The sequence below is a fragment of the Mizuhopecten yessoensis genome, unplaced genomic scaffold (assembly GCF_002113885.1).
Source record: "Mizuhopecten yessoensis strain PY_sf001 unplaced genomic scaffold, ASM211388v2 scaffold10833, whole genome shotgun sequence".
NCBI classification, from domain to species: Eukaryota; Metazoa; Mollusca; class Bivalvia; order Pectinida; family Pectinidae; genus Mizuhopecten; species Mizuhopecten yessoensis.
In genome coordinates, this window is record NW_018408744.1 from 87196 (window position 1) to 107703 (window position 20508).

Here is a 20508-nt window from a genome sequence, read left to right on the forward strand (position 1 = left end):
TATGTTATGTACATAAGTACGTTCATCAGGATTGACCAATCAGCTTATGCAAAGTACGTGCATATGAGACACATGTATAGAGCTCTAAGGACAGTACGGATATATGGTCCACATAAACAAACTATCGAGTGAGGTGTACACTTTCTAATACGGAATACAATCTAGCAAGCCAATACAAAATATCAAAGTGTAATTTGGGGGGATCAGCTGGGCACAAATAATAAATACTTTCTATATCTTACAAAGAGACACATAACAATATCTGATTATATCTAATCGGTGTCAATAGGCAAAACTGACATGGCACAGACAGATTAAAACGGTTGCTTTGATAAAAAACAGTTTTCTCTTAATTAAAATCCTTGAAGTTTGCACTTGTAGTATACTCAAACACCCCTACAATGTCAGTTTGACGAGGCTAGTAAAACTTAATTAAACTGTAATACATTGATGTAACGAACAGAAATAAAATGCAAACTGTTTAACACGCTGACATAACATCAAAGAGGAATTCACACACTACAAACTCTGGAGAATACCTTAAAGTGCATGTATTCAAATGTATATTGGTTGAATTAACATCAATATTACGGCATGTATATATGGCATTTCCGTAACAAGTAAATGCTAGGTAAATATAGACATTGACTGTCGGTACATAAACCTAATTGAGGTATAAATTACAAGCCATATACGTTATTACACCTGAAGTCCAACACTACCTTAATTACATATTACCTGTGCAAGTCAGTGCAGTAGGTATTCACTAAGTCTACGTTGGCTATCATTAACACTATCTTATACACCTAGTCTATTCCGACATAGGTGTGGACAACACTTTAATGTATTTGATACCTGTTCTGATACTTCGTGAAGACGACTTAACTATTACGTATATTACCTTATATACCTGTCTAGTTATTTATCTACCATAGCAATGTGGAATATAAAAGTAAGATCAATATAAAGTGTACCAAATCGTCAACACACAAAGACAAGATCTCTCGAACTGAAAAAAGCGACCATGAGCGCTAAACAAAAAAATAGCAAGGTGTTCAGGTAGGTTAAACCTTTTCTGCACCACATGTGTCATCTGTCCTGATGTATGTGGTCAGATCGATAAAAGTAAAACGGTATTATGCATCATCATATTACTGAAACCCCATACCAGTGATGACATGTATGGATTGTGATTAGTGTGAACCAGTATGTTTGTATTGACCGACTCTATTACGTCTTCATACCACATTAAATAGTGCGTATACCCTAACAAAAACAAAAGCGTGTACTTGAATAACCACAATTCAGTTCTCGTCTGTTTGTTAAATGTTCTTTCCTGTCACATTCCTGTGTGATATTATGGGTTTAGAAAATGTAATCCCGTGGTGATGTTATACCGAAATGATGTATGCCAACTGTCTATATGTTTAGATCTTTTCTATTAATTCACTTGACCTCAAGTATTCAAGATGAATGTTCTACAATAATTAGGTACTGGGTATGCGATTACAGCAGCATATTTCAAAAGTGATTATTTGTTTTTGGTTTATGTAATTTATGCTGTAGTGTTGTTTCATAGTGACTGTTTACCCTTGTTATATGTTGTTATATGTAAATGTTCATGTTTCTGTATTGAAAAAGGGGCGGATTGCCCTGAAAAATTGACAATTCCCTTTGTCTGGATTGTTGTTATTTCTTCCTTGCCCATATATTATATATATATATATATATATATATGTTTGCACTACATATCCAGAGTTCACAAAGTTAAATAGTCACGCGAAACAGGAAAGGTGACTTTTTCAATAACACACATTTTTCATATCATAAAAAGAAATAGAGGGTGTGTTTCGATTGACACAGGTAATTCTATAAGACTGGTGACGGACAAAACTACGATTTAAACCACTTAAAATACGATTCGTCAGGATTCAGGAAGTTCACTGAAGCATGAAATAGACACCTCCCCATGTCCCCACCATGGACATCAATTGAAGTACGGTTATACACAATGGACGTGCTCTGTCAGTCTATGTGTGGGGTAAATGAAGAGGGTTTGTGATTTAAAAATTTGGAATTACTGTTCTTGTAATTGTGTCCGCACCGATAGATATACAGGTTTAACGGTACTAATTTCGACATCACTAGCACGGACTGCGGTTTAGTAAAGGTTTATGTTGGCCATAGAAAAGCGATAAGTGAGAGTATAATGAGTGCCTAACTCAACTCGATCCAGTTCATGTTAAGTGACCAATGGGATCTTACTACAAATTGTTGATGTGACTTATTACTCTACACCGACAAGCATAGCACGGGGTTGCATTTCTTGTTGATGTAATCATATTTTTGTGACCTTTTTGGTTTTATTTCATGTCTTAATTTTACGTTTGCATCAGAGCATGGCATGTTAAAGTTCATTCAGGTTCGAGTTTGTTGGTATTTATTTTCTACATCAAACCTAGAATTTAACTGACGTCACAGGAAAAACAACGTGATATTACAGAACACATGTATTAATGAAGTATATGGCGCTGGAACAAACGCTCGTTATTTGCGTTTTCCCTACATGTTCCAAGACTGGTGGCGATGGCAGTGTTCGCGGAGGTCTAGTAAAAAATCATGGAGGTCTCGGATGTACGGTTGTACAGAAAGGACACTTACCAATAGATCGATTTCACGCTGTGCATATCACTGAATGAGGTATTGGGGATGGGGGCACAGTGTACATAGACATAGGGCGGTAATCCGTTTACTTTGGTGTATTTGTAAACGTACGAGATGAGAGAATCCAACCAGTACACCAGTCGCTATCATTAATTTCAAAGCCCCGTACATTGTCTAGTGTCTTATTACTTATCGCAGTCCATGAAACGGTCATCTAGGGAAGGAACTTGGAAAGTAAGGTGTGTAAATTATTCCAGTTCAATTTCAATTTTTAAATGCACATACTCTGATGATGATAAATTTGTCATTCACACCTAGGATATGATAGATAGCTAACAGGGGGTCATTCAAAGGTGTTATCGTATTGAAATAACCTTTAGCCGTACGTGCAATCTTGCCACCTGATACTAACCCATGACAATCGTGTACAGCTTTATATATATACGTAATATATAACTCAATATATCAAAATCTGTCAAAACCCCACTTGACGAAGCTAGACCATAGAACAGCTGACATGCTTACGTATGGCTTGTGAATATAATTGACGACACGTTTGGTTTCAATACCAAAGTAGGTCGAGTGTATGGGACGTATTTGGTCTCAATACCTATGCATAGGAACTTGACTCAATTATTTGTTAAAGGAAATTATCATTCTATAATTTTTTACACAATTAACAGTTCATATTGAAGTACTGAAAATAATATAGCTAATTTGATATTCCGTCTTATCTTAAAGTGAAATCGATTGTGAATCTCTTTCACAAGGACATAAGAGTTCGTCAACATATCTGCTAAGGTTTGTCTCAGTTTGAATTTACATACCATTTAGAACATTAATACATACAAAAGGTTAATTTACATTGATCTTATGATATTTTAATAATATTGCACATTTACATATTGTTTATACAGTAATTATAAAATTTGAAGTACTCAATGGACTCAGTATGATTCTGTATGACATATATTTACATACATGGATGTAATTTCTATAAAGGGCGCCAAGTCGTTACGCGTGTTCATAGACAACAGTAGTCACAGAGATTCAAACGTGGGAAAGCATGTCTGGAAAAGTATCTATAGCGACAATGTATATCACTGTATAGGAAGTATATACATTTTATTTAAAATAGTTTAAAACCCTTTTGCTTCGTATTGTGAAGACGCAAACGTAGACGGCATTGATGCAAATTTGATTTCATGATTAAACATTTCGTAAGATAACGGAGCTGAAATGTGACTCACAAATACCTGTTCATAATACCAACTACTGCATCTAGTGTACAAAATTAGTTTTGGTGAAAAATAGTTTCTTTGAAGATCAAACCGTCGAAGTTACATGTAGCAAAGAATGCTTTCATCATCTTGTAGACACTTAACACCACCATAAATATATCAGATCACAGGGAAACCTGTATGATAGAACGAATGTCAATACACAAGGGTACACGAAACGGTAACAATTTCCTAATTGACCGTAGTGCGCAGCTTATATAGAACTAATTCTTCCATGGCAAACATGGAGAGTCCACTTAGGTTTATACCCATTCGACATCGGGGCTATGGCAAACATCCGTCTGACCTCTTCACATCCATGTGTAAACCCAGTAAAAAAAGGTCGCGTGTTTGACAAGGAGAAACAAATTGATTGTAAAAGAATACCCCTGCTAAATCGACAGGCAATTCATATGATCTCGCGTTCTGGGTTCGTAAAGGTTCCCGCCATAACTGCTGGAAGCAGACGACAACAGGACTTCAAAAGACAGTCGTAGTTGTTCATTGACATACAATTTATCAATAACATTTAAAAGCAGGATAATATAAAACATCTTCTTTGACATTTTCATGAATATTGAAATTGTAAAAAAGTGTTCCTGCTAGAATTGTTATGACCGTCTCGTGGTAGCACAGACCCAACCACTACCATTACAGCAATATCTCAAAAGCCCACATCGGCATTGCGGTTGTTTATAAAAATGGCAAAATGATTGTCAAAATGTTCAGCTTTCAGTAACTGTACTGATAAAATATGTAATATTCTTAAAGATATGAGTTTCCAAAACGTAGACGTACCTACATTTGTATAGTATTTTAATTCCTTATAAAAGAACACATATATGTCCGAAATATGTCTATGACATACCGTGGTAAGATATCTAACCCTAGTATAAAGGAAGGAAGGAGCCGTTTTGCAAACAAAAACTGTGGATTGTTAACCGGTAAACATTATAGATAAAGGGTCCTTCTGAAACATATAATTTAAATGGATTTACAACAGTAATGCGTCTCGAGTCTTACCGATATACGTAGGTCTACAACACATCCAATGAAACCCTAATCACGTGGTGACGTCATCAGCGTAACTTTAACAAGTGTTTATATACTAAAGTATGACACTAAGGTTATCGGTTTTATTCGTAGAACGTGTGAGTACATTGGTTTGAATGCAGATGTAGAACGTTTCAAATAAATTGTATACCTGTTCAAATAAAAATGATTTACCTTTATTCAGAAAAATATTTTGGACTACAGCTTGAAAACACATGAAACGCAACTTTCGGGTGCATAGAGCTCCAATATTGAATACAGACATGCGCTGAAATGAGAGGAGTTAGAACACAGATGCATTTCAAGTCGAACGATCTGGAAACAAAACTTAAATCGGACCCTGTAAACGACCAAACCCTTTATGACAGCGTGTAGTACGCTTTTATTGATTATACCTCCGTCTGGTGCTTCCGTTAGAAACATGCTGTAAGCGGATTACCTGACAACAAACGGACTTATGTAAAAAGGACACGTATGACGTAACAGACGGTTGGATCATCAATGCTTAATGCCCATTAACATCTCAATCAAGTCGGTAAATCTACCATACCTCGTATGTGTACATAGAAGAGGTTGACCGCTGTACCGTACCGAAATATTTATCGACTAATTATGCTTTGCTTGTATCCAAAAGATCGTTATTCGATATATATGCGAAAACATGGCGACATCACTGAGAATATTGCTTGAATGCGCTCGTATCCTGTTACGGAGGCAACGGACCATACGATAGGCAATAAAGCCATAAAGCATTCTAGAGGCCTTTGATATAAAGCTTTCATTTTAGGACAATAACGGTGAAAAATATTAATAAATAAATTGCAATTAATGCAATGAAAATAAAATCAATTTCAAACATTTCCCAATTGGTATCCCGAACTCAACCATGAACTACAAATCAATATTTTACTCAAGGTATTATCCTTGCGGGTAAGTTTAAATTACTTATTGATTGTAACGAGAAATAAGCGATTGTAATCGTGCCCTACATCAAAAAAAAAATGCCCTCCAATCACAGGATATAACTCTACAATTAAATCGTCTCACAGAGATAACAGTTAACAAACTTACGTACCCCTCTCCTCTTTTACCAAATTCACATACTACTGTAATATTGTTCAAGACCTACGTTAACTTAGCCCTAGATGTAGCACCTCAGGACAATCACATCATCAATACCTGCTCAGGGTCTGCAACTTAGGGTCCTGATCTACACCCATGCTACCCTACCCCAAAGCAACTGCCATGTTGCCTGACATACCTGACGAATGCTACATTGAAGTCGGTGTATCGGATCGCAGCATAACGCACGTCACGGATGGACGGGACGCAGCCCGTCTCCACTATTGCTGTCATCTGACGTCAATAATTGATGGGATAACCTACAGTATCCGGAACGTTCCTGAAGGTGAATTAATATGTATTTCCAGTTCCAGGTACACAAAACAGCCGTGTCTGTACTCAGGCTTTGCATGAACCGTGGAGTTTAGATCACGACGTCAGGATTAGTCGTCTGTGACACTACATACCTGTGTTCCAGAGTGAAGTCTACATGTAACCGTTACCTATCGATCTGTAGTCAGATCGATTGAGCGTAACTGTCAAAATTCCAATGTGTTCAAATTCTTCAAATGTGGTCAAAATCGATACAAAATAGCCGTAAAGTAAATAGCAGGATTACCCTCTACCGAATGGTTAATATTTAGGCGTGCCATTAATAAAGCCCCGATACCTAACGTTTAAACACGTGCTTTTATAAGCTTACGCCATGACGTAATATATACTGAAATTCGATCTGATGGTTATCTTTCCGTTGACATTACAGATTATTCTTGGTAAAAGTATACATTACGAGTTCTGGCGACAGTGGTACCTCGACTAAAACCCTCGGTTTGTCGCTTACTTTTGTTTTATGGGTTGCGATACCTAGGTATTCCCATTGAAATGTTCATGTACAATCAATAGCCTGTATGTTGGAAGGTTCGACGTATATAGTGTTACCCTAATATAAAAATACTCGTTTCATTTATAAGTTATATTAAAACGATGAATGGACTCAATTTCGTTTTATAAGTCAGGGTGAATCTCTGTCTACGTGTATTTTGCTACCATTAACACTACATTATTCTTACGGTCGGGAGAATCTCAACTCAAACCAGCCCGTCTTCCAAGTGCAGACAAGAAGGATTACAAAAGCATATCTTTGCATATTGTTAAGTAGCGTTCTAGGGCGTGTTGGTTTGGTACAGGTGCAATACGACACAGACAGGAACCAAATAGCTACAAACTTTAACACACCTCAGATAACCATATTTTATAAATAAAAGTATGTAGGTTAACATTCCAGTCCTATTCGCATAGTATACATAAACATTCTAATTCTCTTCATAGGTCCTCATAGTGTTGTTTTACACATGTAAAACGAGAAAGTGCTGTCATGCCCCTAAAACACAACCACCCTGCAACACCGATACCGCAAATATCGGTTGTCTGCGAGTAATATAATGTCGACAAAAGCTGTTAAAGCTGTTCTATTTACATGTACAAATTCTACACGAGGTACCTACCTATATATGGGAATTTAGGACACTTACTTTGACTAAATTTTGTGAGCTTTATTATAGAAAGTTTTCTTTCACATTGACGTAAATTGTCTTTCAATAGCAATGCAACATATCGTTTAACTCTGTCTATATTTAGTTGAATTGAAACTATATAAGTTTATTCATTATTTTCAAAATAACAAATTATTACACAAGATTAACAAAACATGTATTGACAAAATAGATTCAGTAACATGATGTTTATATGCAAATGCCCCTACGTTTAAAGTACTGTAATACATAATGTATGTAGTGGTCAGAAGGCTTCGGACAAAATATCTGTGTGATGATAAATCAGTGTGTGCCACTGGGGTAGATTAAAGTTAAGTGTAAGTTATATGTACATGTTCAGACAACAGCTCCTGGTGGACGTCGTGCGTGTTGCTGAATACTAAATAGTGTCCCAAGGGGAGTCTAACAAAGCCAGCACACAAATAGTGTTCCCGGGGGAGTCTAACAAAGCCAGCACACAAATAGAGTTCCCGGGAGAGTCTAACAAAGCCAGCACACAAATAGAGTTCCCGGGGGAGTCTAACAAAGCCAGCACACAAATAGAGTTCCCGGGGGAGTCTAACAAAGCCAGCACACAAATAGAGTTCCCGGGGGAGTCTAACAAAGCCAGCACACAAATAGAGTTCCCGGGGGAGTCTAACAAAGCCAGCACACAAATAGAGTTCCCGGGGGAGTCTAACAAAGCCAGCACACAAATAGAGTTCCCGGGGGAGTCTAACAAAGCCAGCACACAAATAGAGTTCCCGGGGGAGTCCAACAAAGCCAGCACACAAATAGAGTTCCCGGGGGAGTCCAACAAAGTCATTATACAAATAGTGTTCCAGGGGGAGTCTATCAAAGCCAACATACAAATAGTGTTCCATGGGAAGTCTAACAAAGCCAGCACACAAAAAGTGTTCCATGGGGAGTCTAACAAAGTCAGCACAAAAATACTGTTCCAAGTGGAGTCTAACAAAGCCAGCACACAAATAGAGATCCCGGGGGAGTCTAGCAAAGCCAGCACACAAATAGTGTTCCATGGGGAGTCTAACAAAGCCAGCACACAAATAGGGGTCCCGGTGGAGTCTAACAAAGCCAGCACACAAATAGGGGTCCCGGTGGAGTCTAACAAAGCCAGCACACAAATAGGGGTCCCGGTGGAGTCTAACAAAGCCAGCATACAAATAGGGTTCCCGGGGAGACAAACAAAGCCAGCACACAAATAGAGTTCCCGGGGGATTCCAACAAAGTCATTATACAAATAGTGTTCCAGGGGGAGTCTAACAAAGCCAGCACACAAATAGTGTTCCCGGGGGAGTCTAACAAAGCCAGCACACAAACAGAGATCCCGGTGGAGTCTAACAAATCAGCATACAAATAGGGTTCCCGGGGAGTCAAACAAAGCCAGCACACAAATAGAGTTCCCGGGGGAGTCTAACAAAGCCAGCACACAAATAGAGTTCCCGGGGGAGTCCAACAAAGTCAGCATACAAATAGAGTTCCCGAGGGAGTCTAACAAAGCCAGCACACAAATAGAGTTCCCGGGGGAGTCCAACAAAGTCAGCATACAAATAGAGTTTCCAGGGGAGTCTAACAAAGCCAGTACACAAATTGAGTTCCCGGAGGTGTCCAAAAAAGTCAGCCCCCGACCTACACGTCTCGTTGTTATCATGTTGTGTGACAAAAACTTTACTTTGCAGATATTTAAAACTTAAACAGATTCCACGGCTTGAATAAGCAATGCCTTAATGCATAATGGATGAAATAGCTTAGCCACACACTTCAGAAAGTATGAAGGCTTTGTAAGTTTTGCAAGGATTCGCCAAGGAGCAAGTTTATATGTATTTGCATTTGGATCTTTCACCATAATCTCCCACCCAGTGTTTAGATGACACTACACTCTTGATAGGAAAGCGAATATAGTTATTACACAAAGAAAGGCAGTCAAATCTCGTACTTGACCTCAATGTGATTGCTCCAAAGTGTCCTGTTTGGGCAGCTTTAATGTATGAAAATGTCATTTCAGAAATTTGAAATGTCGCTATACGAATGATTCGTCTCTGCATGACTCCCCAAGACATGCACCGATATCAGTATGTAATCACACTTCTTGATAAGATATCTGGGGTAGTTTCATACAACTACACTCATTTATAATTAGCGGTCTGACATGTATTTGACGCGCTGCCATACAGCACTATCACTGACGACAAGGCCACGACGTTATAAATGTGGCAATGTCAGTTCGCACTGTTTCCGGAATGTCTGTCCAATATATGAGAATACATGTAGAAACGCACTACTACTTAATTTTCGATATATGGTAACATTTCGAGTCACAACATTTAGTGCTCTTTGACATTTCCAATTTTACTTCTTATACAAAGTCGTGGGTAAACTTTGGTTGTTTTCGTCCCGTGTCAATATGTGCGTAAATAAAGCACCTTACTTCTCTCTATATAAATCATGTATATAGTTATCCAATATATGAGTCGACTAGGAACCTTCTAATGTGTTGTCTATGTATTCGCAAATTTAATTGCAAATTTCTTCTCAACCTAATTTGGACCTCCGTCATATTACTACTGTACTTGATCGATAGCATGTCGAGTGAGAATGGATAGCCCTTTACAGTCTTAAGTTTATCAACTGATCAACAAAGAAAAACAGACTTTTACAAACAACAATTGTCGTATCGTTTAAAAGACTGTTTTAACAAATCGCTACACATTTTGGACGCCTGTCAATATATTGACACAGAATGATATTAGATTGGTTTTACATTACGTAACCTTACTCCTTTTCCGATTAATCCGGCGTAAACATGTCCAATAAAACGTGGATGTAAAAGATAACCACAGTAGGCCATATTGTCGCGTGCCGCTACGTATGTATCCCGATTCTAATTGACACAGACATGTCAGAAACCACAAATATTTAGATGTCCATTCTTTTATTTATTTTACGATGAAAAAAAATCACGTTACTGTAAGGTATGCTCCAGGCAACGTCGATTAATTAACTTTTAATTGAAACGTCGTGCAGGTAAATATTTATATTAGATGTAACAAGATAAAGTCAGTAGTAAAACGTGTCAATAGAATCAAAGTCTACCTAGGTTCTTCCCAGTGAATGGATTACCGCCCTATGTCTATTTTTACTAGTACTGTGCCCCTTCGGTTAAGGGTGTCAGGAGCGCGTGCTATGACGTCATATTTGTGAACATACCCAAGTACCTATTTTAAAAGGTATTTGAGTAAAATGTGCAGATGTAAGAAAATGATCAAATATTACTTATGATATAAGGATAGGGGTTGGATGCACTTTTCTGTGTTGCCAACAATACGTAGACAATTAAAAGTCACATTCATGTCTTTGATACTGAAGACAATTCCTCAGTGAGGAGCTCTCCTTAGCTGATGCCGTGGCCACTAGAAGACCAGTGTTAAATCTCTTAGCTGATGCCGTGGCCACTTAAAGACTAGTGTTTAATATCTTAGCTGATGCCGTGGCCACTAAAAGAGCAGCCACCTTTACGCTTTAACACATTGCTTATTGTGACACATCCAATGCTACTACAAGACTTATCATACACCGCGCTGATACCGTCATCGTGTGTCTTAATCCAAGCTAAGTAAGGTGTTCCCAGGCAGATAACATGTGATCCCACTAACACTACAGTGTGGGTGCGGGACTCCCAAGAACCCATATAAGTACGCCACAGAAAGAACGTCGGTACAGGTCGGCACTGCGATTCGTCGATCTGAATAAACACACATACCTTCGGTACTCATATGTCTAAACAATCAAAAAGCCCTACGGAACAGGTCGTCAGTCTAAATAAAGTGCTTAGTTAAAGTATACCCGAGAGTTTGATATGAACAATAATTTACCTTTGGTATTCTTTAGTTTCCATGGGTAAATTTTAATAATCTATTTTAAGCTCAGCACGAATGTTAGTGATTCTTTCTCTATTTTCGGTACCGAGGCTGTACCAGTCTCAGTAAAACTTCGGTTAACTTGAGGAGTTAATTAAGTCTCTATCCCTAAAAGACTATAATACCAATGTCTAACCACCCTCGACAAAACCTAGGTAGCTATCGGTGTGGTTATGAAACCAATAAACCGACAAACTTGTCCACTCTAACGTGAGTGACATGTATGAGGTATAGTTTACGGACGCTTGAAGCCGCGGTCAAACTGAAGTGCTTCAGACTGTTTATACAGGAATCTACACGAAAGTCAACAGGACTGCCTTCAACGTATATATGCTGTGTCCTAGCCCAGTCTTTAGATGGTACATGCCGGGAAACAAGAGCTCATCCACTTCAGACAAAACCGGTCAGTCTCCGAAATGGTCAGACAAAATTGGTCAGTCTCGGACATGGTCAGTAAAAAACCCGGTCAGTATCAGACATGGTCCGACAAAACCGGTCAGAGTCAGACATGGTCAGTCTATAACTGATCAGTCTCAGACATAAGCAGCTAAAACTGGTCAGTCTCAGACATAAGCAGCTAAAACTGGTCAGTATCGGACATGGCCATGGACCATTCAACTGCTATTTTAGTAGTCGGTTCAAACATTTAAGATTCTGTATGTTCGCAAGCAAATTCACGTGTAAGGTACAGACATATACGTAAACGCACTCTAAGGTTCCTAGGCCACGGTTAGACCCTAACTATCATCAGGAGACAAGCTTCGTTGACGGTTCGTCATGTTCTATGTCCCTTTAGACCTTCTTTAGAGCATTTTTATTAGAAGACAGGTCTTGTTGACAGGCTCTTTTTCGGCTCCCTAGTCTAGGCATTCTTTGAGAACTACCCATGACTAAGATACAAGTATTCTGTATATTTGTTTTAGTTCATAAACCTCATTTAGACCTTTCCTAGGCTTAGAAGAAAAGACATGATGGCAGTTTTTAAGTTCCTAGACCTGATTTAGACCTTCACTAGGCTTAGAAAAAGCGACTTGAGGGCGGATTTTAAGTTCCTAGAACTGATGTAGACCTTACCTAGGCTTAGAATATATACTTGATGACAGTTTTTAAGTTTCTAGACCTGATTTAGACCTTACCTAGGGTTAAGATACCAGCCTTGTTGACGGTTTTGAAGTTCCTATACCTGATTTAGACCTTACCTAGGCTTAGAAGATAGACTTGATGACGGTTTTTAAGTTTCTAGACCTGATTTAGACCTTACCTAGGGTTAAGATACCAGCCTTGTTGACGGGTTTGAAGTTCCTATACCTGATTTAGACCTTACGTAAGCTTAGAAGATAGACTTGATGACGGTTTTGAAGTTCCTAGACCTGATTTCGACCTTACCTAGGGTTAAGATACCAGCTTTGTTGACGGTTTTGAAGTTCCTATACCGCTTTTAGACCTTACCTAGGGTTAAGATACCAGCCTTGTTGACGGTTCTTTACGTTTCACTGTTTGAGTCAAGAACACAGTGACACTGCAATAACACCACTTACAGATGTTACGAGCCCAACAATACAAAAAGTCTCCAATATGTACTCAGACTAAATCCCATATAACTCTCCTCTCGACTAATGCACTGTTTTGGAGACCGATTCTTATGAGGGTATGATAAACAAATAGACCAACTGTTAAAATTTCAATTAATTTGTCTGAGTTAGTGTTGTTTGCCCTGGCTTATTTGAGAGTCATTGAGCAGTGTATAGCAACTGATACTCTGTCAATACACAAAACAACTGGTAAAATAAGCAACTGTCCGCCTACTATTATACTTTTAGGTATATCGTCTGTCAAAGGGCAAAAAACCTGGATGTACAGTGTATCTTTCTATTAGCCGACTAAACGGCTGAGTAATTACAGGTAAACCATATTCAGGTAAGAATAATACCTTCAGTCAACAATGTTTTAATTTCTTGAATAAATCTCACAGTAAAAAAAAAGTTTGAAACGACGACAGTTAAATTTCTGTAATATATTCAAATCTATGTGGTTGGAATTTTATTGTTGTTGAAAGGCCTATGGCTTCAATCGGGATCGTCTTGTTTAGAATTTAAATGTCTTATTCAAAAGACGTTAAGGACTAAAGCTCTTTATAAATGAAGTAAGTTATTCACCAGACAGTGGGGTGTATATTAAGTTGTGGGAGACTCATTGGTAGATGAACTTCACAACACCATAGGAAACCTCAGTATGGTCTATACTAGTCACGTTATGTTGTTTACCAGACCCCGTGTGCTATATACTAGACATGTGTGTTATAAACCAGGCCTGTATGTTATATACTAGATCTGTGTCTTATATACTAGACCTCTATGTTATATACTAGACCTTTATGTTATATACCAGACCCTGTGTGCTATATACTAGACATGTGTGTTATAAACTAGGCCTGTATGTTATATACTAGATCTGTATCTTATATACTAGACCTTTATGTTATATACCAGACCCTGTGTGCTATATACTAGACATGTGTGTTATAAACCAGGCCTGTATGTTATATACTAGATCTGTATCTTATATATTAGACCTTTATTCTGTATCTTATTCACTATACCCTGTATGTTATATACTAGACATGTACGTTATATACTAGACATGTATGGTATATACTAGACCCCGTATGTTTTCACTATACCCTGTATGTTATATACTAGACTTGAATGTTATATACTAGACCTGTATGTTATATACTAGATCTGTATGTAATATACTAGACATGTATGCTACATTGTATACACAATACCCCGTATGTTACATGTATTTATCACATACCTGTTGAATCTTATTATAGTAATACAAGCAATTTCCAGACCATGAAATACAACGTTCTGTATTGCACATGTGCAGCCGGAATAACTTTTTGGTGGAATCCCCTTGTCATGGCCAACTGAAAAGTTCCCGGTATTTTCAAAAAAAAATCAAAGTTTGTAAAATCTTTGTATCGATCTCTACCAAATACGGAAGGTATGTGATAAAAGCAAGACCACACACTTGTGTTTTTCTAACGAATCAGAAAGTACTCATTTATTGCGAGAACGTATATATTCACTGTGCGCTCCGCGCACTCGTGAATACTTTCTGATTCGTTAGAAAAACACAAGTGTGTGGTCTTGCATATATTCTATACCATGTATGTTATATACAATGTACTAGACACAGTATGTTATAAGACTCCGTATGATACAAATGTATATACATGTTCTATATACTGTACAATATACACTAGACTGTGTTATATCTCAGACCTCGTATGATAAATATTATATCATATACAATATACACTAGACCCTGTCTATTAGATGAAACACATTTCCCCCACATTCTCTGTGTTAGGTTACATTTTCACGTCCAGGTCAGTGGTTTGATATTGACTTGGTATTACCATTTTTTAGAAACAGCAGGTTAATGTTCACTTCATGACGACATTTCAATTGTAACGTCATAATGCTCTCTGCTAAATGTAGTACTTTCCTCCGTTTAATTTATATACATTTTGTACGTTCCAACTTGTTTAATGATAAAAGCATTATTAAGCATCTAATTTAACAATTAAGGACTTTTATTTCGGTGAATATGTCGCTATATGGACATGAGAAAGAGATATTAACCGAGGCAAAGTCGAAGTCAATATCACTTTCTCATGTTCATGTAACCACATATTCACCTCAATAATAGTCTATAATGTATTAGACCCTATATGTTACATACTAGGCATGTATGCTATTCCCGAGACCCTGTTTGTTGTATACTAGATCCAATAAATAGATGTATGATATTAACGTATCATATCCGATGATATTCGTTAACAAAATATAATGACCACATTTTATCATTGTTATCAACCTTATGGTATCTCAATATCAGATCTAATACTACATATGTTTTATAATTGGTTTACTTAGTGATTCGGTAGAGACAATCAAAAGTAAATCGCTGTTACTGTGAAGAAGTTTAAAATTTCGATAATCATTTTTGTATTAAAATTGAGCCTGATGTAGTGGCCGAGTGATGATCGAGTTACCAGCTTATAACCCACAGCCATTGTACGGCGCCATATTGAATTACACCAGATAGCATTCAGTGAGTTACCGATATATCAAAAAATCATTTACATGAGTCAGAACATTATTTTATACCAATCAAATTATGAAATTTAATCCAATATTTTTAACGATCCAATGAGTGTATGTATTATCAGGGTGGTCGGGTGGTGCAGGGTGGTCGGGTGGTGCAGTGGATAGCGCACTTGCCTTTCACCAAGGCGGCCGGGGTTCGATTCCCCGATCGGACGTGAAAAGGTTGGGGTCACCTGCCCGACCACGTGGGTTTTCTCCGGGCACTCCGGTTTCCTCCCACACTAAGACTTTAATCAATCTCTAAGGCGAGGACAGCTTGAACCTAGATAAAGTTCTTGTTCTCAGATGTAACGTTTTATCATCAAACCAATTTTTAAGAGGTTCGAATCCATACAACACATATACATGGAGTTGCTGTATAAATCCTTTTATGTGACTTTAATTGTGGTCAAACAATTACTAAAGGTTTAACATTAACGTAACGCTGTTCTCCAACTTAAACCCGTCGGATGTCAGTCGTTCGTTCAAGCGTGCCATTTGCGGCAGGTTCCGGTATGAACAATGTGTCTACATGACCACATTTCCTGTGTAAAAGGTGTACTTAGCCAGTTAACGCTAGTCAATATTAGCCGATACAGTGGTCGCTCGCCCATGTAATTCCATAGTAATACCTAATGGACGCGCTGTGTCATTCAAATGGTTCCTTCTCCACAAATATATACCGAGTATTGTACTTAACAAATTAACATATCTATTCCCCGTAGTGGTTTGTTTGTCAAACGAGGCGTTCTGAAGCTTTAACCGATATGGGGTGTCTTCCAGTCAATAGTTGGCAGGCAAATTTGTGACATGTGTAGTGTAGCTAGGCACATCAACGATCGGGAAACATAATGGTTCGGTTTAAATACTGGATTAGGTGTCAAAATATCGTAAAGGATATTCTTATTACGGCATCTACAGTTCAAAATATTGTGCCAAGCATCCTTGGAATCAAAAAACATTATCTGTCTTGGGTAGGATTGGTGCGCCTACTAAGGAAATCTGAGACAAGTAATTTATCTTACCTATAAGAAAAGGATTATTTTTAAATAGAAGCGGAGAGTTTTGAGTGTCGCTTTTGTCGAGGTTTCTATTGTGTCACCAGTAATACTACACCCATTCAATGTGCAACGGGTAATTGCTTGATATTTCCAACTTTCAATTTGATACATGTACATGTCATCTGATTCCGTAAATCGATGAAAGTATATTGGTGTAGTGACAACATCATATATTGACATACATTAGTGTGATGGTAATATTGTAGTGACGACAACATCATTGTAATCCATGTGATGACATACATCATTACTAGGATTGCTATTAATGATTCGATGGCGTGGAGGACAACGGGATAGTGGTGGAATATATATACCTCACTGAAATTAAATGACAATCAAAATAAAATAGGTCGTTTGTTATAGTAGATATACTCTAAAAAGCTGACTATTCCGTGCGTGCTTCCTTTCAATGGGAGGCACTTTGCACATCAGGACAGCATAGACAACACGAGGTCATCAACTGGAACGGACTGATCAGCTCAGTGCCATGCATGATTGGCCAAACCCTATACACCAAGTTCTCCGTTGTATAGCTATAGGTAGATTACACTAATCCACGAGTACGTGAATACACTGTACATAACGTGTAAGTTCTTACTATTACAGGGATTAAAATAACGGGCCAACGATGACAGTTCGAAAAAGAATTAAAACTGCCAATACCTCATCTTTTGAATCGTACTGTACGTTTTTATATTATGAGTGTACGCGTTTTCCATCTATAAGCAGAGAATGGAGTGTTCGGGTGTTTATTACTCATTAAACATATAGCTAACTACACATGGGACTGAACAACATTTCCTCGCTAGACCTGCCATTTTGACGAGGAAGCCATCATGAAATAAAACAAGGTTAAGATTTACAGTGTCCCTCATCGCGTCAAACAGACACAGACAATGAGAAAGAAAGGTTGACGTTAGCGGAGGAAAGGTTTGAACTAGCTAAGGAAAGGTTGGAGCCAGAAGAGGAGGGCTAGAGCTAGCGGAGGAAAGGTTTAGGGAAGGAAAGGTTTGAACTAGCTAAGGAATGATTGGAGCCAAAGGAGGAAGGTAGATGCCAGAGGAAGAAGGTAGAAGCTAGCAGAGGAAGGTTGGAGGTGGCGCAAAAGAACCGCTACATATGCCTGTGAAAAGAGCAATCTTGGGCATCTACCGGAGCAGTGAATGTATCTGCGATCATATTTGTAACTTACGCGGAACATGGAAACAATAGATCACAGGACGGCTTACCGAGTGCCTTCGTTTAGTAACTTAATATCATGGCACAGATACAGGACTTCAGTTAATCAAATTACATACAAATGTACTTGGTCAGATTGGAGGTGAGTTCTGATACACATTGGGTCGATTATTAATTAGCAAAATGAGTGTCTTAATGAAGGAAACACTAATCTTACATACAAATGTCGCGCTGGATATCTACTCGACAGACAATTCAAACCCATTTTAGACATGCACGGATCCCGATGATCTCTGTGATAACTGGATCTTTAAAACGAATCGAAGTCGGGTTATTTAAAAACACATGTTCAACAATGTAAAGGAATATATTGGAAATATACCAGTAACACATTTGACATACACGAACAAAACCGAATAGTTTAGTGAATTTACTAACACAGGTGTCCTTCTAATTTAAAACCGTCCTCTATTTAGTTTTATCTGACTTGACAGAATACACCTATTTCCATTGGAGTGTGAAAATCTAACCACTGCATATATACCGACTAACACCGTCATATATGTACATATTTAAGAAACACTTGAACGAAAAAACAGATAAAACATTAAAAATTGATATTCGCTTATAAATTTGAATAAAAAGTTTTTAGAAATGAATTGTCTTACCTGGTTTTGTATAGGTGTAATTTCCCCTGTTTGTCAGGTGTTAGCGACACAACGGTAGCTATAGAGGGCTGATCCAGGTAAGGTCTAATTCACGGAGACGCTCGAACAGCATGGCGACGGGTAACCAAGGACGCTAAGGCCACGGACTTAGTCAATAGTCGACTGATTAATAGAGCCTATTGGAACAATATATACCGGCCCACGATTAGTGTGTTAATCTCATAGGACGAATGCTGTGTGTGCCGGAATCTACTGTGTGTTTAAAACTATTGCACCCCTTCAAAGTGTAATATACGGTACAGATATCGTTAACCGAAATTGATTTTAAATGTTTGAGCGTTTAAGTTGAGCAATCCGTTACGTTTATCCCCGTTATGTTCGATCGCGTAACATGTTATCGGAGGTACTTAAGCACAATCTTAAGTTGCTAACGAAGAAAATATGCACTCCTAGACGGCAACGTGGAAAAAACAGTCAGTTACTTAATATATCTTCCGTTTACTTTTTCAACTGTAGACTTAGCACCTCGGAATAACCTGTCGCTTGACATTACTGCATTGACTTAAAACATTCTTTTCAACGTCTGACAATTTTATGGCAGGACACCCATTACAGAAAACTTGCTCCCGGATTTTTACTGCATTGGAAATGAAAAAAGATTAATAGACGTGTCGCGTGGTGGCTTTAATTGGGAAATTGAAAAAGTTATTTTAGAGTAAACGGTTTACATTTGGATATAGACACAATTATATTGGATAAATGGAGCTTATGCAAATAATCTCACCATTGACACTGGGGCCGTAAAGATTTTTAAACGTTTCCCCCAAACACAGAAGACATGACCACACCAAGACCAGCTGTACCTATCTGATGACACACAGCTTAAGTTTTAAAACGATTTCTTTTCCAGAAAATTACCTCAAATTCAAATATTTTTACTCCTTCTTTCCAGAAAAAGATTTTGTAGAAAACATGAGTGTGTCAATGCATGTACATTGTATTCTACAGAACTGTGTTTAATTGTAGCGGTAAGAACGTCTCTCGGTTAAAGTTTAACACGGCAATTATAACGGAAACGAATCCTAGATGAGCGTTTTAGCTGGTAATTCTGACGGAAAAAGATTAGATTACCATTTTACCCCGATAAGAACGTATACCTTATCACCTTTTTACTCAGTAATTCTGACAGATAAGAAAAATCTTTCATAACCAATTTACCTGGAAATTGTGATTGACAAGAATGTACACAAGGTTACCGTTTTACGCAGTTGTTTTATTATCATAATAAGAGTTATATACTCTATATGTAAATATTTACGTACTGATATTTGCAATTTAAAAATGAATGTGTACCCCACATCTGTCCACATTAGGGCCCGTATTCATGAAACGATTTTCATGCTCAAACTCATGCCCACATTTTGTGCTAAGCCAGACTTTTTGTTCTGGTGAGAAAAACGTTTTTGTATCAATGATTTGTAAGAATTTTGGAGACACCTCAACCTGATGACTGTTTTAAATGTTGATCATTTTTTTTCACCGTCACGCGTGATTTGAACGAGTTGCAAGAAATAGTTTGAGCACAGAATCCATGCTTGAGCTCATGAATACGTGTCCTGGTATATGTATCGAACCGAATCTTGAACATACCAAAGACTTGTCCATCATACTTGCTCGTGCATTTATAGCAAATATAAACACAGTATTGCTATAGTATAATTAAATACAATACCAGAATTAGTTAAGTACTGTGTCGTAATGAATATAGTCTCTAGAAATTAATTTAAAAATATATTACTCATACATGTAGAATGTTAAACAAGAATGTTGTGTATGAACGAATCCATATGAGGTATCTTTTGCTTTTTTTTGGTGTATGCAAAAACGGTTGAAGATACACTTGACTAACCA

The 20508-nt window shown here is 37.8% G+C and overlaps 1 protein-coding gene across 5 annotated transcripts in view; it reads right to left on the bottom strand.

The window, feature by feature from the left end:
- LOC110462832 (protein TBATA-like) overlaps positions 1-18866 on the bottom strand; it is a 41378-nt gene extending 22512 nt beyond the window's left edge. For 2 of the 5 annotated variants that reach the window (XM_021517033.1, XM_021517034.1), the window contains exon 1: positions 18598-18866. Coding sequence is in view for 3 of the 5 variants with exons in the window: in XM_021517031.1 (XP_021372706.1) it covers positions 6259-6353 (95 nt within the window). In the remaining 2 variants the exon portion in view is untranslated. Of the gene's footprint in view, positions 1-6258; positions 6534-18597 lie in introns of those variants that run through there. The other 3 variants (XM_021517031.1, XM_021517032.1, XM_021517036.1) reach the window with 3 other exon arrangements.
- Between the last annotated feature and the right edge of the window lie 1642 nt (positions 18867-20508).